This window comes from Lagopus leucura, unplaced genomic scaffold (assembly GCF_019238085.1).
Source record: "Lagopus leucura isolate 7727_CA_CO unplaced genomic scaffold, USGS_WTPT01 Super-Scaffold_100026, whole genome shotgun sequence".
Classification (NCBI taxonomy): domain Eukaryota; kingdom Metazoa; phylum Chordata; class Aves; order Galliformes; family Phasianidae; genus Lagopus; species Lagopus leucura.
This window is the reverse complement of record NW_024962277.1, coordinates 4,480,393-4,507,273: the sequence shown is the minus strand read 5'-3', so window position 1 is coordinate 4,507,273 and position 26,881 is coordinate 4,480,393. Positions and strand designations below refer to the sequence as shown.

Here is a 26,881-nt window from a genome sequence, read left to right as displayed (position 1 = left end):
TGGGCTTAATAGGTGTTTTCTTCAGAAAAAGTGTATTGTGAACTGACAAAAATATTCTTTGGAGGAAACAAAGATTGCATTTGGTACTCTTCCCTCAGTCTTTTATGGGAATTTTATGGATGTATACCAAGAAGGTGTGAGTTGAGATAACAGGAAAAAATGGCAAAAATCATAGCTAAGGTTCAAAGTATTCCCTATCTGACATTCTACAAGTAGTCTTATCTGGGTAATTCTGTCTTTTTTAGTTACGAGGAAATAATGCAGTGTTTTTCAGGGAAAGGCAAATTGATGATAAGCTGAAGGATGAACTTCTAAGTATGAATTTGAGGAAACATCTTTTTTCTTTTTCTTTTTCTTTTTTAACCAGAGGAAATGTGTCTCCAGGATTCTACTACTGTTATCCAGATGCAGTGTTAAAACTGTAGCTGTACTTCATGTCACTTGTGCAAAAGCCTGAGAGGCTTTGAGCCTGTATGGCTGCCAAGCCAAGAATGGCATGCTGTTAGCCATTCTACTTACCCAGACTTTGTTCTGCTCTGCCCAAAGCAAAACTGTTAAGGAGTTCCACTGTCAGAAAAATGAAGAGTTCTCTGGCAGCGAGAGTAATAGCTTTCTTGCTTTTGCAAAGAGAAAGGGACATTGAGACATTGTTGTGATGGAAGATGATGTGATACAGTGATATAACCAATGGTGATTTGATGTTTGCCCCACTTAACAGTCTAAAGATTGCCTTAAAAGAAGAACTGTTTGTGAGTATAGAAACAGAAAGGAGAGCTAGGCTTAAAAGTTTGTAGATGCTCGGAATCCATTAATTCCTTAACAGGATTTTCCAGACCATTTGACATATTTATACTACTGTCTATTTTTGCCAACTGTGTGGCCTTAGCTGTTTACATCCCATTCCCAGAAGATGATTCTAATTCAACTAATCATAATTTGGTGAGTACTCTTGAGTTTTTGTTTTATGTCTTGAAGTTTTATCTTGGTGGTCAAGACTGGCTGCTAGTGTTTAAAACTATTAAGTACAATAATTTTAGTAAAAAAAAAAATTGGTATGCAGTGGTACTTTCAAATAAAATATCAGTCAGAATATGCAATTGCTTTATTTTCAGTTTTAATATGTACTCTCTTATGTCATATTTTAAAATTCTGTTGTCAGTGGTGAAATTCTTTGGAAGAGAACGTACCATAAAGATGTGCTCTGTGTGTGTCTGTGTATTTGTGTGGTGTAAGAACTTGTATTTGAATTCCTGTTGTTGTTGAGATGTCTGCTTCAATCCCTGTGAAGTTTTACTGCCTTACCTAATATGCTTGTCTAATCTATTCTCAATTTTTAAGGCTGCTGTTTGGCTGTCTGTATTTTTAGCTGTTATTTTAGCTTTTATTAAAAGAGAATGGTGGAAAATTTTACAGCAAAGTGGTAAGAACATCAACGTGAATTATAACAGCAGTAAGTGCTTCTAGAAGTTGTTTTGAAAAGGGATGATAACACAATGGGTACTTCATTTGTGGAGCTGTATTTCTTCAGCTGAAAATAGGGTAGCAGTGTTGTACTTGAAAATGTAACGAAAAATAATTTAGTTGCTAGTCTCCAAGTCTTACAGATTCTATTACACACAAGGGTGATTTGAAATACATTATCATGGTTTCATTTATTCTAAGCAGCATTTTGACATAGCAGAGCTCTGTGGTCCTATGAGTTCTGCAAGTCTGTGATTTGTTTTCTGGCATAGTGGTGGTGGGGAAGGGTGCCAGATCAGTGAGCAGGTAAACTTGGGTTGCTTCGGAAGGGAAATGTTAGGTTGATATGAGGCTTTCTATTTATGAAGATAAATGTGTGCGTTTGGTGCACGTGAGCATGTTTATTTTCCTAAAAGTAATTCTCCTCATATGACCCATTTTATATACATCTCGTTTATCAAGATTAAGCAAATACAAGCAATAAAAATGCTGGTGAAAGGCAGAATAATTCAGGTCAGTGTAAAGAACGCATCGTGCAGCTGTTTATCTAGCCAGCCAATAGTCTCTATTTCTTCATTTCATCCTCTGTGAGAAATTCAGGGCACAAGTCTCCATAGCTGTCAGTCCACCAAGAGGTCTGCTAATAACTGCTTTCATTAAAGCGTTACGTGAAAAGGGCAAAACAGCTGCTTGTGTCAGAAGCTAATAATTTTGAAATAAACGTTTTTTAGTATTTGTTTTGTTAGATTGGTGTTTGACCCAATTCTACAATGTGTTCAGAAAGAAATGGACATTTTTGTATTTGATGTTTCTATTAAAGTGGGTGGGTGGACAGGTTGGTCTGAACAAAAACACGTTATGCTTTTTTAGTAAGAGATCCCTGTCCCTTTGAAGTAGAAAGGGTCTGGATCACTCCGAATTATGGATCTTGAATGCAGTCAGCTGTACATATAATTTGATAACTTTGCTATTTAAATTTGCAACTTGTGTATACCGATGTTAATTATGAGTAATTTCACTAGGTTTGCTCAAGTACTGGCATGTGCTGGGGCAGAGTCAGCCCAGATAATGGAATGTAAAGGTGCATCTTGTCTGCTTGCTAATAACATACATTGCTCTGGAATGAGAAGTATTGGCTTTCCTTATAGCAAGGGTTCTAAATCATAAAATACATGCACTATTGCTCTGGGTCCATGTAACCTTCTCTGGGATTTTGTTGCCATTTTTTTTCTAGTTTAGCCCAACTTTCTTTGTTAAACCCATAGTGAGGATTCAAGTATAATGTGAAGCAATACTATATTTGAGCTGGTTTGGAAATTGTTAGGCTTAATTGGGAATCTCTTTCAGCACTTATTTCCTGATTCTTGTGGTGTGCATATAAACACGTTTGAGGCAGAGGTGTCAGTTGTTATAATACTGTTGAATAATGTTCAGATCTTTCTTGTTACTGGTTTAAAAACCACATCGAATCATAGAATGGCCTGGGTTGAAGAGGACCACAATGATCATCTAGTTTCAATCCCCTGCTATGTGCAGGATCTCCAACCACCAGACCAGGCTGCTCAGAGCTTACATATTGTATTAGATTTGTGAGTATGGAAGGATTTTAGCCACTGTTATATGGAGGTGTTTCTCTTTTATAAGCTCTGTGTAGCCAGTTTGATCTCTCTTTAATTCAAACTCAAACACTGGGGGGTAATAAGATACTCTCCTTATCTACTTCCAACTCAGGCTTGTGGTGCCGTCAACCCCACAGTCTTGTCTTCGTCCTTTCCCTATTCTGGATGCAGGAATCCACTGACACTGTACAGGTTTCAGTATTTGCATCATTTCTGTCTTGTGGAGAGAGGCTGGAGTGAAACATGGTCTGCTTCCAGTGCTTTCTCTTTCTCATTATGTAAACCCCAAAAGCTCAGCTTTAGAAATCTTAGTTTGTGTATGGATTTAGGGCTTGGTTTTCATGGGGTGGGTATATCAATGTTGTTCCATTGAGTTGAGTTGGTTAACTTTTTTCTGTGAGCCTGCTGAAGTGGCTTATGTGTTTCTTGATTTGCGATAAAACCCCAGAACCTCAGACATGTTCATACTTCATTTTTATATTTAGAGGTGAACAAAGGTAAAATACATATAGTCTGTGTCCAGGTGTGGGAAGTGGGAGCAGGGTACAAGAGGGCAGAAAACAATGGAGCATGGATAAGTGGGAAATAGAAATGGAACTTGTTCTGTTCTGCCTTTTTGCTGTTCTCTGGGAGTACAAGGTTGCTCTACGTCTTTTTTCTTGCATTGTAAACTCATAGTCAGCCTCATTCCCACTTAGGAATGGTACGTTAGTACTGGATGGTACAGGACAACACACTTCAAACAAATCAGGAGTACAGAGTTAAATTCTGAATGGACTGAGCTTGGCCACTAACCAGTATTACAGTCCTGTGTTCTGGGGAAAGTTTATCAAGAAAATGCCTTGACATGTGTTTGGTGTGTGCTAGGAGTGGTGGGAGGAAGGGAGGTTCTCCTTGAGTGGAGCACTTCTGCTATGCTCGTCTATTCTGCACAGAGCACAGTCTGATGAACTTTAAAAAGCTGCTCAGCTAGATTCCAAATTCTATTTGAATGTTTAGTCCTTAATCAGTTCACAGGTGGGCAGAGTTCTTCTGAAGGCAGATATTTTTTTTCTCCTGCATCAAGAGAACAGGGTCAGTGTAATCCCTGCTGAAATTCTCATAATCTCACCACTTCATTCATGTTTTAATTTATTTTTTTCATCTGCTTTCAGAAGTTTCAGGTGATCTGAACTTCTTTTGGCGGTGTCTCTTGTTTGGGTTTGATAAGAAGCTGTTTTTGGATGGATGATGAGTTTCCTGTATATATACATTTCTTCTCTTTCTGCCTTTTCTGCTTTTTATCCACATCCGTGTTGTGTTATTTTCCCTCATGTCTTTTGTCTTCATTAAATTCCCACTCACTTCTATCTTTTACTTTGCCCTCTGACTTCCCGCTCTGTTTACTCTTCTGTTGGTCCTCTCCTGCACCATGCTTTGCTCTCATTGTCTCACTTCACTTTTTCTTTCTTGTATCATCCTGTTCTGTTCTCTCTTCCTTCCTTGTGCTTTGCCTCCTACTTACTTTACCACTGGTTTGACTAGCACTGGGCTTTTTTACAGCATGCAGGCAGACTGGCATAATGTGGGTCTGCGTTTCTGTTGTGATCAAAACATTTTTAGTTTTTCTTCTTTTAATAACTAAACACGAACAGTAAGAAGGCATCCGTGCTGAATCAATGAAGACGTGACCCCTGAAATTTGAGTTGAGCCTGCTTTAGGCGTATTGCATCTCTTGTGACCAGACTCCACAGGTTTTCACGGGTGAGGTTGTTCTGCATAAGAGATTGAAAGCCCCCATTTTGGAGGATTTGCATTAATTACAGCAAATTGGCAAGTGCAAAATCACAAGCACAAAACTCTTCAGTCTGCTGATAATCACAGACTCTATGCCTGCAACAACAGGATTCTTCAGCTTTGCTTCTGACTATGATGGTCAGTGGGGAACTCCCTCAAAGGGTGAGGTCTCCCAGCTGTGCCTACAGAACTCATTAGCTAGGTACCTCATTTATTTCAAGTTTTCCCAGGAGCTGGAACTGGGAGAGCCATAGTGAGGGATACTGCTACAGAAAGGTACTGTCTGGGTTTTCTCTAAGGCAAACATATTCTCTTTAAGTAGATTTAGGTGCTGGCCCTGAACTGTTAGTTGTGCCTTCAATCTAGGTCACAGCAGCAGAGTACTCACCCACTTGAACTCCTGACTTAAGATGTCGGGCTTCCTGTCCTTATCTCATTAGAAATCCCATGACTCATTCACTCCTATGGCCACATGACTAATTAATCCACCCATTGAAAAAGTTGTTGGATTTTTACCTTGCACTTGGCTATGCTAACATAGCTTATCTGAAAATGTATTTTGTAGAATGCTGTGGGTTTTGACAACATTTAGTATCTTGGAATCAGTGGAATTGCTAAATGTTCTGCGGTGTATATAAATGGGGTTGTACTTACACATGCCATATTTGCCATGTTTGCTCTTCCAGCTGAGGGTGCTTTGGAGCCCGAGTCTCTTTCTGTGCACTGATTACTCTGACATCTATTTGTTTGTTTGTTTGTTGTTGTACAACTGCAGCAGCCTGACTTATTTTGCTAAAAATGAGCAGTGTGGCTGTTTGACTAAGTGAGGCAGTGTGCTTTAGCAGATAAGCTTTGGACAGCTGCAAGACTTCCTTAATGACCCTTCTGCAAGTAGATTCTTTGAAAATGGTATGTTTTATTTAAAAATGGTTAGTTTTGCTCAACCCTATCTTCTTTTTTTTTTTTCTTTTTTTTTTTTCTTTCTGCATTTCTTTCTGTATTTCCAATATTATGCACTTGCAAGCTGTTATGTAATGGTTTGACTTTTATTAGTGCTGATCATAGTTTGAGGAAACCCTTTCTTTTTAATGTTGTAATGCACACCTCTTCAAAATGAAATCAGAGTTCTGGATTGCTAGTGCATCACATCCACTTTGTCCTGCAGCCACCTCTTAGGCCTACTCTGCTCTGTGTCTCTCTACTATGCTAGTAGAGCTGGTTCTTGATCTATTTTGCTTTTATTTTTTTGATAAGGAGAATTGTTGCATGTCAAGTCCATCTCTAGTGGTGAATGAAAGAGAAATTTTGCTTCTTCCTCTGGGTTTAGGAAAAGGGAAGAAAGATGTGAGCAAGACTGAATTGGAGATTTCCAACTGCTAGAAGAGCTGCTTGGGTCTGTGGTGGTTTGGGAATAACACAGGCTTGTCCTTATTACTCTTTTATTCTTTCAAGCTTTAGCTGATGACGCTGGAAAAATAATTTCCCATCTTTAAACGTAGGAGATAGCTGTTCAGTTATCCAGACCAGGAGGCCCCACAAAAAGATGTACTTAATCATTGCTGATGGAAAGAAAATGTTTTTTCCACTTTTAAAGTTGCGTGCTTGTTCCTATGGGAATTCCTACTAAGGGCCTGTCTCTCCTTGAAAAGAGTTGCTGGTAGTGCATTGCTGGCAAAATGCCTAGGGAGATGCAGAGTATACCAGAAAGGACTGGGAGAGTTTGGTTTTTTTTCTAATATAGCCTAAAGTCAGTCTTCCAAAGTGAATAGTGCCAGCTTTTTAGAAGGTGGATTTGTTAGTTTAATTGTGCTGGGAAATGCTGTGGGGCTTTAATCCTTCTCTTTTTTTTTTTTGGACAGCTAAATAAAGGTGTATCTGTTAAATTTTGTAGTCTAGGCTGCTTTCAGTAACACTGTGCCCTTCCAAATATACCATATTGTTAGTTACTGTAACAGCTGAATGGGCAGTGGGAAAGCAGTTGAGCCTTACGTTAAAACTGTGGTCAGTCAAGTTTCAAGAGTTTCAGATGAGTGGCAGAAGTTGGTACTTTTTAAGCAAACTGTTGACATAGTGAGTGTGTAAGTTGTTTCATAAATGCTCCAAAAGAAATATGAACAAACCAGTTTGCTTTGAATTGCTTCATGTCGGAATAATCAGTTAACTGAATTACAGAGATAGTAGGAGAATGTTAATTAAGGTGCATTTGCTTTTCAACATTAGTCTTTTTTTTGGTTATTGTGTGATTCTTTGCAATAAAATACTAATTTAACGAATTACAACTAAAATTCCTTCCCTCCTTCCTTTTAGCAAATGTTAAAATCATGACCTTCACTGATTTGGTAGCACTGATTTTGGGGCTTAATGTTCATGTTTTTTCACACTTATTTTCCTGGGCAAAAGTACTTTTGGAGTTGCATTCTCCTCGAAGAATGCTTTGATTCTTACCAGAAATCTTGGTCCTTGCTTTTGGCATTTGAAGCCAAACTTTATTTAAAGACTTGAGATATACATTCAAAACTTCACTATGAAAATAACATTTTCAATGAAATCAATGATTGAAATGATGAAGAGATTAAACAGACTGATTTCTTTGGAAGATTTGTCTCCATACTATGAAATACCTTTCATTCTCGTAATGTGAAAAGGTATTATGAAAAGGCATTGTGCCATAACCTTTTCACTGTTGCTGCAGGACTGAAAGTCCAGCCAGTGCTCAACTTGATTGCAGTGCACTGTTTTCATCATGGTCACTATTCATGTGAATAGAGAACTGCTTACAGTTCTGCAGTCTTGGAGGGTTATAGATTTTTGACAATGTCATCAAGGGTCTGAATCCTGATATTTTAGTGTGGTAAATAGCACATCATATTGTTGGTTGGTATTCCAGAAGGGATGATGCTAGACAAAGAACTTGCAGAATACCAGCATTAAATCTTTCCACTCTTTTTATTGCGTATTTTCTGAGACAAACTTGTGTCTTAACAGAGGAAAGAAGTTCAGCCCAAAGGCTCGCCTGACCAGTTGTTTTAGTTGCGCCCTCTTCATATGTGATGCAAAACAGGTTGTGCTTTACAGCCAAAGTATGTGATACTGAAACGTCATTTTGTGCTTCAGTAAGAATCTTGCAGATCAAGTGCTACAAAGGAGCAGACAGAGCCAGTTATGCTTATATGACGTGGGGACCAGTAAGAACGTTAAAATAAGCGTTCATTAATAAGGTTCACTAGTTCAGTACTTATACTTTCTCTGGATTGGCCTGCAGTGGCTGGAGCTGCTCTCCAGCAGTGCTGCAGCCTCCAGCGAGATTGCATCTTATGCTGCTCAGCTGATCAGGGAAATGCAATCCTTCCTAGGAAGTGAGTAGCAAATACCCCAGAGCTGTATGATGTTTATCAGAGTTTTGCTATTGTGTTTTTCACTCTGATGGACTTATTAGGATGCCACCACTTATTCTTTTTCCCCAAATATTGATTGAGTCCTTTGAAACACATGTGGATTAAATGTGGCATAAGTTGTTCACTGTGGTTTGATATTGAAATAATTATGTACTTATCATCCCAAGATATAATAGCTGTGAATTCAGATAGCTTTTCTTTCCATTTATTTCTTGCTATATTAAAGGGAGGAGCTGAAAGAAAACAGTCTATGGAATTATTTATGTCCTGTATAGTTCTTCTTTTAAGTAAGGTCTCAATCTCAATGCCACTGACTTAAGGAAAAAATAGAAAAGAAAAAAAATCAGTAAGGAGTACCCTGTGTCTGAAAGTATAAAATGATGTTACTGCAGTTTGTGTTCTGAGGAACTGCTAGAGAAGGGATGGGTACTTTGAGATGCAAAGTCTCTGTGATGGACGTGCTCAGTGCAGTGCAGCAAAGCTCTGTCTCCTGCAAAACACTTCCTCTGCGCATGAGAAATGAGTTAAATGATACTTGAAAATGTTCAGATTTTGTTTTAATTATAATGAGACAGTGTCAAATTGAATTGAAGTGCCCTAGAGCAGAGGCCATGCTATAGTAGTGGTTTGTGATTTGCTTTTGATGGCACTGCCGTGGATTTTTTTGCATTACTCCATCTTAAGACGACAAATGCCTGCCGTCTTCCTAATGAAATAAGGACGCATTTCCCTCAACTCTGAAACTCAGTGGACGATTTGCAAGTGTAACAGTCCCGTAGTTGATTCAGATTGAGCATAGGTAGGCTGTGCACCCGGTGCCTGTCTGTCAGCACTTGTGTTTTAAGGCCCTTCTACTCTGTGGTGGAGTCTATCAGCTGCTCCTCACAGCTGTGTTTTCCCTAAGCATCATATAGCTGTGAGGGTGAAAGGTAGTTGGATCTGAGTTGTGGTGTAGCTAGGGCTGACCTCAAAGGATCTTCCTGTTAAGGAAAAAAGCCAAGAAGAAGGGAAAAAAAAGCTCTTAAAGTCCCATGTTAGATGTATGACATGTAACAGAGCTCTTTGAAGCTTCAGAGAGAATGTGATCTCAATCAAATACAGCAGAAACATGGGTATCAAAGTTTTCTCAACCTCCCCCCCCCACTTTTTTTTTTCCTAGTAGCAGGAGAGGAATCAGTGTTCCCTCATTTCCCAAAGGCAGGAGGACATGTGTCACACCACAGCTAATCAGCCACTGCCAGGCAGTAGGATGAGACTTCATTAATTTTTGTGCTAACAGAGCTGCTTATCTCTAACAGGAATACTGAATTATTCTGGCTAAGGAAATAAAATGATTTGGAATCTGAATGGAGAGAAAAGAGAAGGGGCTAAGAAATTCAGTTTATTTTATTTTATTTTATTTTTTTTAAGTTTGCTCCCAACTATTTGTGCGTCCTTTGACAGGCTATTTGTATTTTTAGTGTTTTAATTTCCTGCTTAGAAGTTTCTTTCTACTCTGAAAGGGCATCTTAAAGAAGGTTATGTCTGAGGCTGTGACATGTTCAGATAATGTGATGAGATCTTGGGAGTTCTCTTAAAAGCATTCCTTATTTTCTTCTTAATTGGAAAGGACTTGGCTGGCTTGCTGGTGAACACCAGAAACTCAACATCAGTTTTGTTGTCAGCTGTATTTCAGGCTGAACTCAGAATGTTTTGGCAGCAAATTTTGGTGATAAGAAAGTGATTGGTGGTGGCAATATGGGAACAGAAGGAACCACCGCTGTTCCCATAGTGATACAGCAGAAACAGTGACATTTAGGTAAACAGCAGCAGGAAAGGAAATTTGGGGGAGTTAATATTAGATGTCTCTGAAGATAGAGCAAGCTTCCATGTGTTGTTTCATGTGTATCTAAAAATGTTAATGTTAATCTTTGGGTTGTATTAGTAGCACAAGCACCCCAAGCTTTGGTGGGTAGTTCAATGTCTTCCTTGATCAGATGAATGTGAATGAAGCCAAGGCAGGCAGCATCCCATTCAGCAAAAGAAAGCAGGATATACTGAATGATTACAGATTCAAGTAATTTAAAGTTTATTCAAGTAATATAAAGTAAGTGAGGAGAAAAAAAAGAAGAGCACTGATTATTGGAATTAATGACTACACAGAGACTTAGAGTAGGGATATATCTTGTCCCTTTTGCCCATGTTTGTGAACAAGGGTGTTTCAGAAGGTGCTGGAAGAAAAGCAATTGAAAAGGTTAATTAACTTACTGCACAAAGATGGTATATTTTAGTGTGGTATGACGTACCTTGTTTTGATAAATAAGTGGAATGAGGTTAATCTGTTCTTTGAACAAATTTATGGTTTGTATTACATTGCCTTGAATGTGTTCGTTCAGTTCCAATGAAAATCAAAAAGAAAGCAAAGATTTACAGCTTATTTTGAGGCATTGACTCTCGTGGGTGTTGACTGAATTGAGGATACCCACTGAATGCTTATGTAACATGGATTATAAGCACACTGGTCTTGTTTTCCTTGCCTTTAAGCAACTGCAGAAGAAACAAATTACAGTTGAGTTAGTAGATAACCTCCTGGCAAATTGATTGCTACAACTTAGTTAAAATTATGGACTTCTGGACTGAGGGTGCTGGAAGTACATAAAGATATTGTTTAAAGTTTGTGGATATGAAGGGATTCTATACAATAGCTACTTTTTAATGGTGATAGAAGTGATAATCCTTTCAGTTGTCAAGACTGCATCAATTTTCTTCATACAACACTTCAATATAAATGTATTTCTAAAGAATATAGTGAAACATAGGAAAATGCATTATTTTTTAGCTACATTGCTTTATGATTGTGTACTTTCAAAATATGTATTTTGCCTTTGAAGAAGATAGATGTAAATCAAGGTGCTGTCTTGCCCCAGTTTATAGGAGGGAGAGGAGATTCATTGGTATTTGTATACCTGATCTGAGATTCAGAAACAACAGTTCAAATGTTGGTCTGATCAGTCTATTACAAATCCTAGTCACTAAGGGAGATGGGGCAGGGAACTCCAATTACAAGTTAGGGTGATGGAAAGTGGGCAATAGGGAAGGTAGGAAAGGAGCAAGAATTATGTAAAGCAGGGATAGTCAGCACCAAGATCCAGCAGCATCTTGTTGCACGCCATTTTGATAGTCTGAGGCCAATGCAGGAGCAAACGCAGCAGAGCGGCTGGCCTTGGGCAGCAAGCAGGGACAGTGACAGGGCAGGCCCAGGAAACTCCATCAGCAGGCAGGTATCACGTCATAAGGCACCTGATGTCAGACACCACCTTCTTGGTTTTAGGTCCCTTTTTTATCCTTCTTCTGCCAGTGTGGCATTACTGGGCACTTAGGTAAGAGTCATGTGCAGCACCCTTGAGCATGCAGGTTTGGCCATCTCACTCAAGATGAGCCCACACAAAAGTCTGCTTCCCAGCCATTAAGCTGCTACTTATCTGTGTCTCGTTGCCCCAGCTTCCAAATCTTCAGACAAAAGATTTCTCCAGCTTGCCTCTACTTGCCCATCTGTGTTTCTGAGAATGTTTTGAGACAATGGTGCAAAAGGAATCATCTCTTATACATGCTTTCTAAGCTTCTTTTCAAGGATGTTATGGGGAGGCAGAGTCAAGCATCATGCTGAAGTCAAGGTACACAACATCTGCTTGCTCATCCCTCAGCTACCCGAACTGGTGATGATATTGTAGAATGCTACCAGGTCAGTCAAGCATGATTCCCCTTAGTGAATCCATACTGACTGTTCCTGATAACCTTCTCTTCCAATTGTTTAGTGATGACATTCAGAAAATGTTGTTCCATCACTTTTCCGAGTATGGAGGTGAGGCTGACTGGCCTGTAGTTTCCCAGATCATCCTGCTTGCCATTTTTCAAGTCTAGTGTGATGCTGGCTGTCCTCCAGCATTCGGGGACCTCTGCTGTTCTCCAAGACCTTTCAAGGATGACAGAGAGAAGTTTGTTAATAACTTCTGCCAACTCTCTCAACACCCATGGATGCATCCTATTGGGGGCCATGGGTTGGTGCGTGTTGTTTTTGGCTAAATGCTCTTTGATAAGGTCCCCCTTTGACCAAGAGGAAGTCTTCTATTCCCTGGACTCTCTTACCTCTAGGATCTGGGATTCCCGAGGGATAGTCTTAGAAGTAAAGATTGAAGCAAAGAAGGCGTCTAGTATCTTCACATTCTCAGTGTCCTGTTACAAGGACACCTTCATTCTTTAGTGGACCCACTTAATTCCTAGTCCTCCTTTTACTACTGATGTACTTTAAAAAGCCTTTTTTTGTTGTCCCTGACCTTCTTTGCCAAATTTAACTCTAGGTGGACCTTATCTTCCTTGTTGGAACCTTGCAGGTCCTGACAATATTCCTATATTCTTCTGAAGAGGACAGACTCTATTTCTGCTAGTCACGTACCTCCTTCTTCCCTTTGAGTTTATCCATGAGTTTCTTGCTCATCCATCTCATCCATACTTACTAATGGTCCCTCCACCGTAGTTTAACACAGTTTTAAGTTGGGAAACTCAATGAATTTTCTAGTGGCAATTTAGGGTTCTGTACAGAGAATGAAAAACCACTGAAAACAGTTTTCCTCAGTTATCTTTCACAGATTTGCTAGGTATGGGCCACAGACTACTACAGGTTTGTGGCTATAAGCTGAGAAATCTGTAGGTACTGCTGGTAATGAATAAGCAATTACTGTTTCAGTGCAAAATACCAAAGGCTGTGGTCTGCAGCAGGCTGAAGAATTCAGTGACCTTTGAAAGTGTATAGACAAGTATGAGTTAGAGCAAAATTATGGAAAAGTCAGGAGAAAAATCTGAGTTGATTAGTTTTTGATAAATGTTGTGGCTTCATGATGGAATGTACTGTCATTAACTGTGTTAGGGAGGTAAAAACTGAGGAGTGATTCCAGAATTAGTAAGTGATGCATTACATGTGTATTGAACTCTGTGAAAATTGGAATCGGAGGCATTTTATCAAACACTTTTTCCTAATGTAATTTTGCTTTCTGTACTTATATATTTTTGCAAATAGTAAGATATCAATAATGAAAACAATGTTTCAAAGTAGACTAGTATCAGTGAATGGTTTCCCTCTAATTCAGCAATAGCTGTGTTTGCTGTTAATGTCTGGCAATGTTTTAATGATTGCTTAAGAATTTGATGTTGCATCTATTTAAATGTGCCATATTTAAGGAAAAAATGTCAAGCTTATATTTGCTAGCTGTGATTTTGTGTAAGTGGTAACAAGCAGAAAAATATGCACTGCATAACTTGGAGTGATCTTCATTGCTGGGAATAACGGGAAGAAAAAGCAAGAGCTTGCTTAGAAATTCTTTGTTTTGAGGGCTAAAGCTGGCCTCTGTTCTGCTGTCCTAATTGTGCATAGTGTCTGTGGAGACCTTTTCAGCTTGGACAGGCACAGATCTTCCAAAGGGCAGAGTCAAATACTCCATTTTGTTTTTATTTAAACATACTGTGTATATTAAATCAGCCTAAAATAGAGCAACATGTTTCTATTGAGCTTGACTTCTGGTCGACATATCTGGTTTTTATGTAAATCTGAAAAATGTTCATGCTTCTATAAAGGACTCAAAGGTTATTCTTATTAATAATTTAAGCTTTGCAGTTAGTTGGAGAAGTTAAATGTCAAGATTTTTCTTTCTGTTTGGATGTGTCCAAAAATGAACCTGGTTATGCCAGAAGCAGCTCTGCTTTTTTTTTCCTTATTATAGGAACAACACACTGCAACAGCTGTACTGGGTTACGGCATCAAGCCCCAAATCCTAGCTCTAGCACTGATCAATAAGGAATGTTTAGGGAATGAAACAGTAGATGTACTGTCTTCAGCTCAATATGTGCTTGAGCAAGAAGTAAGGTCTTCATATTTAATGGTTTCAGCGTAGGCAATAAGCACATAGTAAATAGCTCAACAAATTCAAGCTATATTTTCTTCAGAAGTTTTGAGAGAGAATAATTTGGTTATGCTACTTTCTTACTCTTTTTGATACGTTTTTATTCTTTTTTTCCACTGTAATAGATGCTTCTTAAATTAATCAGTAAGTTACTTTCCTGGATACTCTCACTATCCTCCCTGCCTCAGTATTTTCTGTATTTCTGTACAGTGTATTCTTTCTTGTATAATGGAAAGTAGAGTAAGGAAAAATTGTCTTGATCAAGTAACAGCTTCATATTATATATTTCTTCTATATCACAAGTAAACAGAATGTCCATATGGAATTTACTACAGTGCTTAGAGCTGTCAGCCATGACTTTTCAGCAGACTCCACACTGACACAATTTTCTCCTTTTAAACGCATAATTTCACTGTGGTACTGCATTAGCTCCAAACATCTAACTTAGATTTTCCCCTCTTTTAAAGTCATTCCCTTGTCTATCAGTATCAGATCATGTAAAAAGTCACTCCTCTTGCTTAAAAGCTCTCTTCAAGTACTGGAAGGCTGCAATCAGGTCTCCTCGGAGCCTTTTCTTCTCCAGTCTAAACAAGCCCAACTCCTTCCTTTCTTTAAAGGGAGGTGCTCCAGCCCTTTGATCATCCTCATGGCCCTCCTTGATCTGTTCCAACATCTCCACAGCCTTCTTATGCTGGAGGCCGTAGGCCTGAACACAGAGCTCCAGGCGGGGCATAATGAGTAGAAGGCTGCAGTTGCCTTCCTTGCCGTAACAGCCACCCCTCTGTTGGTGTAGCCCATGATACTTTTGGCCTTCTGGGCTGCAAGAACATACTGCTGGCTCATGTCCAGCTTTTTGTCCATCAGGACTCCCAAGTCCTTCTCCACAGGGCTGCTATCAAGGAATTCTTTTCCCAGTCTGTACTTGTATCTGGGACTGTTCTGACCCAAGTGCAGCACCTTGTTGAATTTCATTAGGTTGATACAGGCCCACATCACAAACCTGTCCTGGTCCTTATGGACATCTGAATAATTATCTGATTTAAGAACTACTTCTTCCTTTATTTTCTTGTCCAATGAATCAGTCTAATTTGGCTTTTTTATTACTGATCAGTGTATGGTTTTCTTTCCAGATTACCAAGTTAACATATACATTTTACAAGCCAATAACATACTGCCAGTCTTTAAAGATGCTGAAAGAAGGTGATGATTCCTGCTGCAGGTGCAGGAACACAAAAGTGAAATTGGTCAGTAGGCAGCTGCTGTTAAAAGTGTTGCTTTCAACATTTCTTGATGAATGGTAAATTAGTTAAGTAGTCAGTATGGTTATGTCTCTTTGCTCCCTGAAAATAGACTTAAGGGCAGTAATCCAACCGTGATTCACAAACCTGTCTTTCTGCTAGTCCTGAAGGTTGGACGATGGCAATCCTGCTACTTCCTTGTTTTCCACTGAGAATGACTGAATCCTCTGTCTGATGCCAAGATTGATAGAATCTTCCTAATTATTCATGGAATGAGCCTTGAAATCCTGTTCAGACATGCTTTTCATGACTGGTGCTGGATTTGCTACTAAGGACACCTCTCAGGAAGGCAGAATGGGAATGCTTCTAAGTAGCAAACTTTATCTGCCCCCTCATTTGATCTGCAGATCAAATGCTGTTTGTCTTCAACATTGCTGTGATTCTAAACAAATGCCTGGCCAGGATGTGGAACTCTGCCCTCTTGGTGAGTACGTACAATTCTTTGCTCAGCTTGTGAAGCAGTTGGTATTACCTCTCGTGTATCCTGCCCTTCATTAAGCTGGGCATAATGAGGAGTGGGCTGCGCATTTGTTTTTCCAGAGGTTTCTTCATTACGCGGAATCTTTGTATGATCTGAGTGAGGACGGTAGCTACAACAAAGCAGAGCTGCTGAATAATGAAGAGCAATACGGCAATCCCAGAGAATGGGCTTCATTTATAGAATTGCTAACTTCAAAGCCTTTCAAGCTCAAGAAGTTAAACCAGGGATTTGGTTTGGCATTTGGTGTGCGGCCTTCGTGCTGGGGTCCTTACTGCCTTCACTGACAAAATTATTCCAAATCTCTCTATCTCTGCCAATTTTTTTTTTTTTTCTTGTCAAGGGTTTGATCAATGAGACATTATTAAAAATCACTTGAAATTTACCTAGATTATAGCAGCAGTTTGGAAAGTCTACCAAATAAAGTAAACATTTTCCACTTATATACAGATGTTGCACCATAATTTCATTGCAATTTAAGTTAAATGATACATTTTTGTACCTCATCAGAATAAAAAAATGAAGATAAGCTGGGTAAACAAACTCAGAAAAATATTTTCATTCTTTAGTATCATTAAAGAAAAATTCCTAGCACTTCTAAATTTTTTTTATTTTTATTTTTGCCAGGAGCATCTCTGGTTGCTTGGAGATAAAATAAATGGATCTTACTTTATGTTTGGTGGTTTGTAATTCAAGTTAATATGCAAAAAGTCCTCTAAGAATAGGATTCTTAGAACTACTGCTTTGGAAATCTGCCACTTCTATTCAAGAAGTGGTTACCAATGAGAATGGTACCTTTTCAGTTGAATATCTGTGTATGCGTGCATGCTTACACAACTATATGTATATTCCATAAGTTTCTATGAAAATATACAGATAATACTGTGTCAGTCCAGAATGATTTCTCTAAGAGAACACAGCAGTGGAAAAAAAAAACTTCATGCATCTAGGTGAATCACAATGGTCTTGTGCTGTTCCTATTTGTTTTCAGTCTGGTAGTCCTGCTGGTAGAATGGCCAGATTTATTTCCTACCACTTCTCATTTCTTTCTATTGCCTTAATTGTCAAACTTAGCTTAAATCTGTTGGGAAATAGTTCTATTTCCTTGAAAAGGTCTCATTTTAGCAGCTATTGCTGAAGTATTTAATAATCAGTACAGTAGGATAAAAATGTTACAGAAATTTCTTTTTCCATTAAGAAATTTTTGGATCAGTGATAACAGCTTTTATGAATTGTTAAAGGAGACCTTGGCTCTAGAAGGTATAGATTAATAATGGGGGAACCATCCCAGAAGCAGCCACATTCCTTGCCTGAGGCCTGCAGATTCAGTGAGCCATCTTGCTTCTTACTCCTTTCTCCTATGCCTTGTGCCTTTGTCTGTAAATTTATACCTTGTAGGAAACTGGATCAGGAATCAGTGAACTAACTGGGTCTCTTTTGTATACCCATATAATTTCATTACAGGACATTGACAATTTTGGCATGGCACAGTTGTAAATAAAACTTTTGTGCAGGATGCCCACAAATTTCAGTTATCCTTGCAGCACACAGGGTTGGGGTGTTTTAAGAAAAGCAGTGCTGATCTGCTAATAGTGTGTGGGAGCAGCTGCTCTCTGTTTACCATCCTTCTGGAATGGCCACAGACATGTGCTGGGAGCGAGATGGGGAAGTGGGAACCTGATGGTGAGTTTATCTGCACTGTATTCTGTCCTCATAATGTGGGGACAAAACAGAACTGGATTCAGGTGCTAAAAGATATTGCTGTGTTCCTTCTGGCAGCAGTATATATGCTGTCAATGATCTCTCATTCTCTCCATCAAAAATTACAAAGCTTCTTGAAAAAAGGGAAATACAGTATAGAATGCATGCATTTCCTTCCACTCTTTATAAATTAGTGGTTTATAGTACTAATGTATTTGTATTTTGTATTCTTGTGTTGTTTTCCCTCAAAATGCAGGTTAGTTCACCTTTTGATGTTGTTACTGTAATTTTTTTCAGTACAATTTGCTATTTAAAAGAAATGAGACAATTATTTTGTGCTGAAAGTCGATGCCTGTAAAAGTTGTGTTTTCAGAAAGAACATTTTCATTTGGCTCATCAGTCAGTTGTAACTTTCATTTTTATCTTCCAAAGTAGATAACGGCTCAGAGAGAAGTGCTCTGGGTTACTTTCATTGCTGATAAATACTTCAAAGATTATTACAGAGAAGTCTTTTTCGTGCTGAGGAGAATTCCTGCTTTGTAGTCTATCCTTTCATGAAAATATAGACAGTTCTGTGTGTCTCATTAGCATTAATGCTATCTTTTACAAATCTGCCAGCTACCTCCAGAAGAATAAGCCTGCAGTTTTCAAGCGTTTTTATTCCACATCAGCATCTGGCACACTGTATCTTACATAGCAAGCTTGTAACTCTAACTCTGTGCATTATTCCAATTTTGGCTTGGGGGCAGAGGGAAGGAAGAAATTCCTTACTGGACCCTTTGAATGGAATTGGTGTCAAGGTCATATCCAGTGAGAAATGTGGTGGATGCAGAATTTAGTTATGTGCAATTACAGTATGGAAGCTTTTTTGTCATTTTAGTCAGTGTCAAAACTTCAGGCCATTAGTGTGGGTTTTCTAGATGGCTTGTAAGCAAATGTCATGTTTCTATAGCCAGATGCCTCTTTTGTAGCATCAAAACCTGTTAAATGTCAAGACATGCCCATTAAGGTGCTTACGTGTAACCTGTGATTCTGTCTTTGAATCTCTTCTAAAATGAGAATCTTTTTGATAGTACTGCATTTAATTGACATTAGCATTAGTTTCCTTGTTTCATCTGTTTCTTTATGGGAAGTTCAGGTTAAATATTAGGAAAATTTTCTTCTCTGAAAGAATGGTCGGGCAGGGTGGTGGAGTCACTGTCCCTAAAGGTGCCGAAGAAACGTGTAGATGGGGCACTGAAGGACAAGGTTTAGTGGGCAGTATTGGTGGTACATGATCTTGGGCTGCATGATCTTAGAGGTCTTTTCCAGCCTTGATGATTACATGATTCATTTCAAAGAAGGGGGGAAAAAAGCCACAACCAAATCTGCAAGGATAGTAGAAACCATACAGAGTAAGTCTAGATGCTGTAGTCAGTTATGCAGGCTTAACCTTCTTTACCGTAGCACTAACTTTTTTTTGTTTAAATGTAAGACTTCAGCATATCTGAAATCAAACTGATGTTGAACAGGCTTTAATGTTTCTTGATTATCACAGAATGTGTTCTTTTTATGATTTTGTGTATGGATATTCATTGTGAGATTTCAAGAAAAAACAAACGCTGAGAATTGTAAGAATGAACTCAAAATGGCACAAAAAATCTTGATGCTAAATAGCATCTTGAATGAACACCACTTTTGTGCAGTATGGTTGATGTCTATTGAGAGAATGGTTAATTTCTCTATCTTCTGAAGCTTCAGCTTCCCATTTAGTTTTCTCAATATGTTTGATAGGCAGTCAAATTTAGGAGAGAGAGATTGTGAAGTTATTTCCTATTCAGTCATTGTGAGACTTTGGCAAAACCCTTGAGTTGTCTTTGCAAAATTCTTAGCAAATTCTGCCTTGGTTCCTGAATATTTGATCTTATGTGCTGATTTTTCCAGCTTAAACTATTAGTTTCAATGATTACTTTGGTAACCATTCGTAGTATAAGTTAGGGGATTCTAATCTGGATAGAAATATCATCTGCTAATTAAAAATTACTAACTTGAAGATATAATTATTCATTTTTCTGTATTGCTCTGTACTGGATTCCACTTAAAAAAAAAAAAAAAAAAAAGGTTAAACCAACAAATATTTAAATTCTTCTCTGACATTAATTATTGTACTTTAACCTTAATTCCTTGCTTATTTAGTTTGTCTTCTCGTTTCTTTTTCTTACACTCATCCTTTCTATTTCCACTTTTTAATCATGTGTTGAGTCAAAGTAACACTAATAAAAATAATGTTTGCTAGGTACCAGACTGGATTTGTGGAGTCCATTATGCATACTCGTGAACTCTGAAGCTGTTTTTCATTCTAAGTAGCAATTGCTTGATCTACATAAAGCATACATAAGAAAAGGAATGCCTTGTATCACTGTGCATAGAAAACATTGCCTAATTCCTTGCTTCACGTTAGCCTGAAGGAAAATTCTTGGTACAGCTTGCCAGCATCTCCTGTCTGACACTTGGTGGATTGTCTGGTATTTTGGTATTTCATTTTATTTCAAGTTCCTGGTTTCCCATTTTGATTTCAGCAAGCTAAATATTCTCAGCTTAATTCAATTGCTTTTTTTTTTTTTTTTTTTTTTTTTTTTTTTTAAGTGAGGAGTGAGATGGGAGGAAGGAAAAAGGAAAGCAAGGAAATCTTATGAAATTATAAGCACTTGCAAAACATTCAGAATTGTCAAAAAGGCAAGAAAGGACTCTGAATCATCAGCAGTGTGAATACAAAGATTATGTAAAGTGTTTATGATTCCCTATTCAGAAGGTTCATCTTCTTACTAAAATGCAAACACTTTTAATATTGGCAGAAATGGGATAAATGTTTGTGTGTGTGCATGGATGGGTTTCAGAAACCTGTAAATATTGTATTAAGGCTGATTTTTCTAATTTAAAGTCAAGCTGCCGTAGACATATAAATGGTGTTACAAATCACTTTTACAGTGTGGTGGAATGCACTGAAACCCAGACTCACCATTGGTCCCCATCTCTCCCTCTCTGCCAGAGGATACATTTGTCTCACACCTGCTAGCTGAACTGTTGCTGTGGCTGTTCCCTACCGTATTGTTTCAGTCACAATGAATTAACTAAAACACTTTTATACAATAAGGCTTGCTTTTCTTTCCAAACTAAGCAGTGATAAGCAGCTAAGAATAGACTGAGTGGAGTTCTCCTTTCTGCTCTACAGCTGGATCCAGTAGAGAATGTCTGCACACAGTGCCATTGGCAGGTTTGACACACAGTCTTTAATTGACGAGGTTTCATCTCTGTGAGGTTTGCAACTGCAATTTCCCTCCCTTGAAAAATATTTTTGAAATGTAGGAGGTGACAGAGGTTGAGAGCTCTCTAGTGTTACACTGCAGCGATCAAGGGAGGAAGCAAGAAGTGCTTCAGCCAGATGCTTGCATGAAATTGTCTATGATGGATTGCAGGCTTTTTTTTTTTTTTTTTTATGGCAGCCTTTGAACGCTGTGAGGAATCCTTTGCATCTATGGAAGGATGCAATTTCAGCATCAGTGAAGAAAAAGAACTGAAATTCTGGGAATGGAAAGCTGGATGTTTTCTTGTTTCTTTGCCTTCTGTGGATCTTTCTGTTTTGCAGATAACTGATACATTAGCACATGGCTAAGATGTTAATTGTACTAGTTAAGGTAATTGAGAATTTGTCTGTTTTTTAAGCTTCAGTGCACATGCAGAGGAGAAGCTTCAATCCATATATGAGTGTGAAACATCTGGTATTGAGACATTATCATCACTTTAAGCACACAGGTGGTACCTTTAGTGCTATACAAGGCATGAAGAGGCATGTTGCCAAGTTCCTGTAGTTACAAAGAACATCAGGATAGTGCTGCTGTTCTAGAGTTGCACCTGGTTATAGTTCTGGCTTTGGGGGAAGAGCCCAAAATATTATATGAGAAAATTATTACAGTTCTTTTTTAGGTACCAACACAAGCAGATGATTTAATTATTGCATTTAACTCATTCTGTGGTGAGAAATTGTGATGCAAGCCTGCAGTGAAGTGAGTTCAATTTCAATTATTTTTCTTGATTTCTGCATTATTAAATATGCACAGTTTTTAGGAGCAGCCTCTCCATGTTCTTACATTTAAAGTAACATCAGAAATGTCTATAGCACTCTACATACACAGTAAATGTGTAGCTGTCATTTAAAACATGCTGTGATGGTTGCCGTTACCTTAAGGAACTGTGTTTTCCCAGTGATGTGTTACAGCATCTGCTCTTTGTTGACATTGTCAGAGATCAGTAATGGTATTATGGGCTGCTGTGTACTTAGCAAAGACCAAGGTAAAGCTTTTCTGTTTCTGACATGTTTTGCAACCTGTGTTTGCCTCTACCATCATAGATAAGATTGATTATAAAAAACAGTGCTGTTTGTAGCTTCCTCATGTGCATTTGTGTGTTGATTTTAGAATGCTTTTGACGGCATGAGAAGCTGATAGTATTCTGGCCTGGTTATAAAACATGTAAATAAAAAAATGTTGTTAGTAGCACACTTCTGCTGAATTCCACATCTTTGATCACAAGATTGATATACTCAGCTATGTAACACATTGTCCGGCACTTGAAATATTGGTCTGAACATAATAGTGTCAGATTATATCACATCAGAGCTGGCAGCATTGGATGTTGCTGAGGAGTGATTATGAGAGCTTAGATGGCATCAGGGAGAGCTATTAAGGCTAACGGGTAGGAAAGGGGGTGCACATTAGTAGGTCTGAATACAGCCCCTTGTGTCACCAGGGACAGCAGAGAAAGGAGACGTGACCAGCAGTTGCTGTTACTGTATTTTTAGTGACATTCTGCTGATGCGGCAAAGCTGCGGCCATAGCACATTGTACTGCAGAAATGTGTTTTCCTCGGCACTTTCTGCTGATGCACCTGGAGGAAAAGGCACCTGAAAGGTGTTTATGTACCACTGAAAGCACTGTTAGTAATTCTGCTGGAGCTTAATGTAGTGTGTGTCTTTTTTTCCTCTACTGTGAAATTGTCACCTGAGTCTGTTTTTGCTTCCAGTAAAATGGATTTGTACACGGCTCAGTACTAAGCCTTAACAATGAGTAAACAGTAAACCTAAAAAAAAATAAATTTATTTGTTGTTCTGATATTAATTCAGATTATTTCCGCATTAAATGTTTACTAAATATGAGGTCAAGATTTTTATTTTTAATTTAAATGCTTATTTATAATTACGGAAGGTATAAACCTTAAGTTATGACCTTAAATTGCTGTGTAATAAACACTTTCTTGTCAGGTCTTCCTTCTAAATGATAAAACAGCTTTAGCATTAATTGTAAGAGTGCTTTTAGTTATCTGAAAGTTTTTCTTTAAACTTGCTATGGATGTTCTTCAGCTACAAATAGGCCAGGGGTAAAGAAAGCTTTAGGCAGTCAAGGCAAGTTGAGGAGTATGCCTGGCAGACTGAGTTCAAGGGCTGTAGTTTATTATTGGCAGTGGCAGTACTGTATTTACAGGACTACTGTTCGTCTCTATGACTCGGCATAGAAGAGGTCAACATAATCTTGAAATGTTGTAGCTGAGAATGGATTGCCATCATAAGAGTAATTAATCCATTATCTCACTGTTTGATTGAAAACTTGAATCTTCTAAGATGTTCCTGTAAAGAGACGGTTATGAGGAACCCATGGAAATTACTTTGGCTGCAGCTGTGTACCCCTAGTTGCAAAGCGAGATGGTAAATTTGGAATTTTGTCACTGGCAAGCATCCAAATTCTTTTTGTAGTGGAGTAAAGTGAAGGCTGCCCTCCAAAAAGCTTGGACTACTCTGCTAGTTAATTTCTGGAAATTCTCTGGTCTCCTCGTGGTACATAAAGGTGAATAAAATAACTTAATAAAGAAGTGAGACTCTTGGATCAGGTGGCAGTAATTTACCTAAGAAGGATGTAGGAAATTACGTAGTGGTTTAGAGTAAGGGTAGGATCATACAGTGAACAAGACTGTGGCCTTGGAAAAGTGTGATACTGGAAAGGAATTGGTCTAGATAAAGTCAGTATTGGTCAAAATTCTGTATTATGTTACTGTATGTCTATTTCATTGAAGTGTGAACCTTTTGATTTTGTTTGCAGTTTGTCTTTAGATTTTGGTAATATGCTGCTTGAAAACTCGGTGAAAAATTAAGGGCCATTTTCTTTCACTAAAACTAAATTATTTACACTGCAAAATTAATTCTTTGGGATTGTTTTGACTTGCAGGCACATAGTCATGGAACTGTAGGGATTGAAAGGGACCTCTGGAGGTCACTGAGTCCGTTGAGTACAACTCCAATATTGTATTGACATTTGTCAACAAACCAAAATTAAAATTAAAAAAAAAAATTGGTTGTTTTTAGTTATTAAGACATGAAAAGCAATTTTTCTAGTTTCAAAAAACTAAAAGAGAATGTAGAACTTCTAGGATCCCTGGGGAGAATTTTGAGTAGAAATGAAATTGTTTCAGAAGGAAAATAAAACGAGTAGCATTTCAATAACCTTCTGTAACATTCAGTTATATGTTGAAGACAAGCATAAGTAGGGGGTAATTTACTTGATAAATAACTGTAATATGTTGTTGTAATCAGTTGGAAGGCCTAGGAAATTAGAGATTGTGCAGAGGCTGTGTGTTGGTACAATCTATAGAACACCTCTAAACACAGCTGGTCTCATAGGAATGGGTATTGAGCTGGATTTAATGGTTGTTCTAAAGATGTGTGCTGCAGAAGAAAATGCCGTCTCTCGTTCTTTTACTGCGTCCTATTTCCTTGGATCTGCAGGCACATCCTTGTGGTGTACATGCTCTTGCAACTATCTCTGAGGGATATATTATCAAGAACTGCAGTGGAAATGCAATGATAAAACTGTTTTCTCATTAACAGATCCATTTAAATATTAACCTGGAACAAACTAAGGTTCAGTGAAACCTCACTTATCCACACTACCTTTTGTCACTTTCAGGATAGGCTTTAGAGTAAGAAGGGGTGCTGTTAGCAGAAGGCTAAGAGGTGGTGCAGCTATCTGTTGTGGCTGATTTCAGGCAGTAACCTTGACTTCTTTACTTCAGAGAAATCCTAAGACAAGCCATGAGGATAATGTAATATTTACTAAGTTTACTCTTAGATCCTGAACTCAGATTCCTTATTTGAACACACAATTAACAATTTCAAAGCAGTAGAATTATTATATACTTGCCCAGTGGCACTGCAGTATTGTTCTAAATTAAAGTTTGGAACAGCCACAACTGTTTAATATCAGGATAATGAAGTAAGCAGATTGCTCATTTTAGAAAGGAACTAAAATGTACGTAAGATGATAAGAAAAGACAATTTCCGTATCTGCTGCTGCTTGTGGGGTTAATTTTTCAAATGTTGACTAACAAAAGATAGAGAACGGTATGAGAAATAGACCACATGTTCTTATGCACGCTTACATTTTATTCATCAGATTCTATTTGCTTTTTCTTGTGTTGAAATTTTGAATGGACAGAGAACAGAAGAACTTATTGCTATTGGGATTTCTTTCAAGTAACACATTCCAGTATTATGATCATCTGTACAATTTTTGCTGACTGTGTACAAAGAAAGCCATGTTCAAGTGGTCACGATTTACATCATTTTAAGTGGTGTGTTTTGCCAGGAAGTTGTGGTTTTAAGTACAAGGTACAGAGACCACATAAAAAGTTTTGTTCCATTACAAAAATCACAGTGTTAAAAAAAAAAGAGTAGACAGGAAGAAAAGAACATTTACCAGGCCAGTATGGAGACAGAGCTGCTGAAAACATTTTTTTTTCTTGAAGTTAATTTCTTGTTTTGACATTTTGGGTCAGGTTAACTTTCTGAGGAGCTAAATCTTATTGTGGTAAGCTCATAAAATGCACAAAACAATGAAATGCACTCCTTTAAGTTACTACTCTTGTGTAAGAGCATAATTAATTGCAGTGTTCAGCTATGAACTCAAAATCAATACACATTGCAACTTGAAATACAAGTTCTGTCTTCTCACCTAATACTATAAAAATTCTGATAGAGGTCCAAAGCATGAGAGATTGAATAGAATAAATAAAAGGAAGTGGTTGCATTTCTTCATGGCACATGAACATCTCTATGGGAAATTTGAGTAGTTCCAAGATAGAAGCTGTTGCAGCTCTTCGGATTACTTTCAATGAAATTTACTATCACTACTACTATTCTTGCAGGCTTTGCAAGTGAGTCACCAGGAGCTCGATTATCCTGTTTTAACCACAGGCTAGTATAGGTTGAAAGAGTATTTTGTGGTGAAAACCAAACTCATCTGTCTCAATTGCAAAGATCTGAATGTGCAGGGATGAATGGTTTTGGTCAATAAACATGTAGCACAGGTGACTGCCTGGAACCCTTCTGGGAATGGAGCTGGCTGCGCAGGTGATAAATAGTTGGAATTGTCATCCCTTCTGCAGGAGCCTTTGTCTGAAAGTACAAAATTAGGAATTCTGTTCCAAGCACAAAGGGGAGAAAACAGATTTTTATGTTAAACAGAAGTAGTAATTCCATCTAGGGCTTAAGGCATCACGTAGACATCATCCTTCGGATGAGGAAAGCACAATACAAGTGAGAACTGCTAATGATCTTTCATCTGCGAGAAAGGGTGGTAGGTTGCTATCCTAGATGAAAGGTTATTCATAACTCATGCCACTTTCCTGTCATGGAGCAATATTTTTCTGACTTGTGTATGCTCTTGAAAAACTGGCTTTTGGAACTCTTGCAGCTCAATGTTTCTGTATATTCTAAAATGAATAGTTAAGAAGTTGATAGAACATCGTGTAGGTCTTTCATACAAAATGTCTTTTAGAAAGAGATGACTAAAATTGTTTTATCTACTGGTACTGTGAAACAAAGGTAATCTAAACATATTCTGCCTTCAGTTATTTGCATTTCTCCTTCAGCAGTTACTTAGTTTTCCTTGCAGCTATGTGGAGGACAATGAATGCTGTAGTCACATGCCCTGGAAATTTGTTAGCTTTCCTGCAATCTTGTAATTAGAGCTCCATATAGAGAAAACTTTCTTTCGTGAAGGTGCTAATCTCGAAAGCAGGCCTATCTTAATTTTGGCAATGGGGTTGCTCTAGATGCGATTTCTAAATTTTACATAGTTGCAGGTGACTGAATTATTTACATTACAGATGATTCTTTATTCTTGAACTAACGTTG

General features: G+C 38.1%; 1 protein-coding gene across 1 annotated transcript in view; it reads left to right on the top strand.

Annotated features, from left to right (window-relative positions):
* Window positions 1-26,881, top strand: part of CACNA1D (calcium voltage-gated channel subunit alpha1 D) — a 164,536-nt gene that overhangs the window by 3,685 nt on the left and 133,970 nt on the right. The window contains exon 3 of the mRNA XM_042880189.1: window positions 834-939. Coding sequence (XP_042736123.1) covers window positions 834-939 — 106 coding nt within the window. The remainder of the gene's footprint in view (window positions 1-833; window positions 940-26,881) is intronic.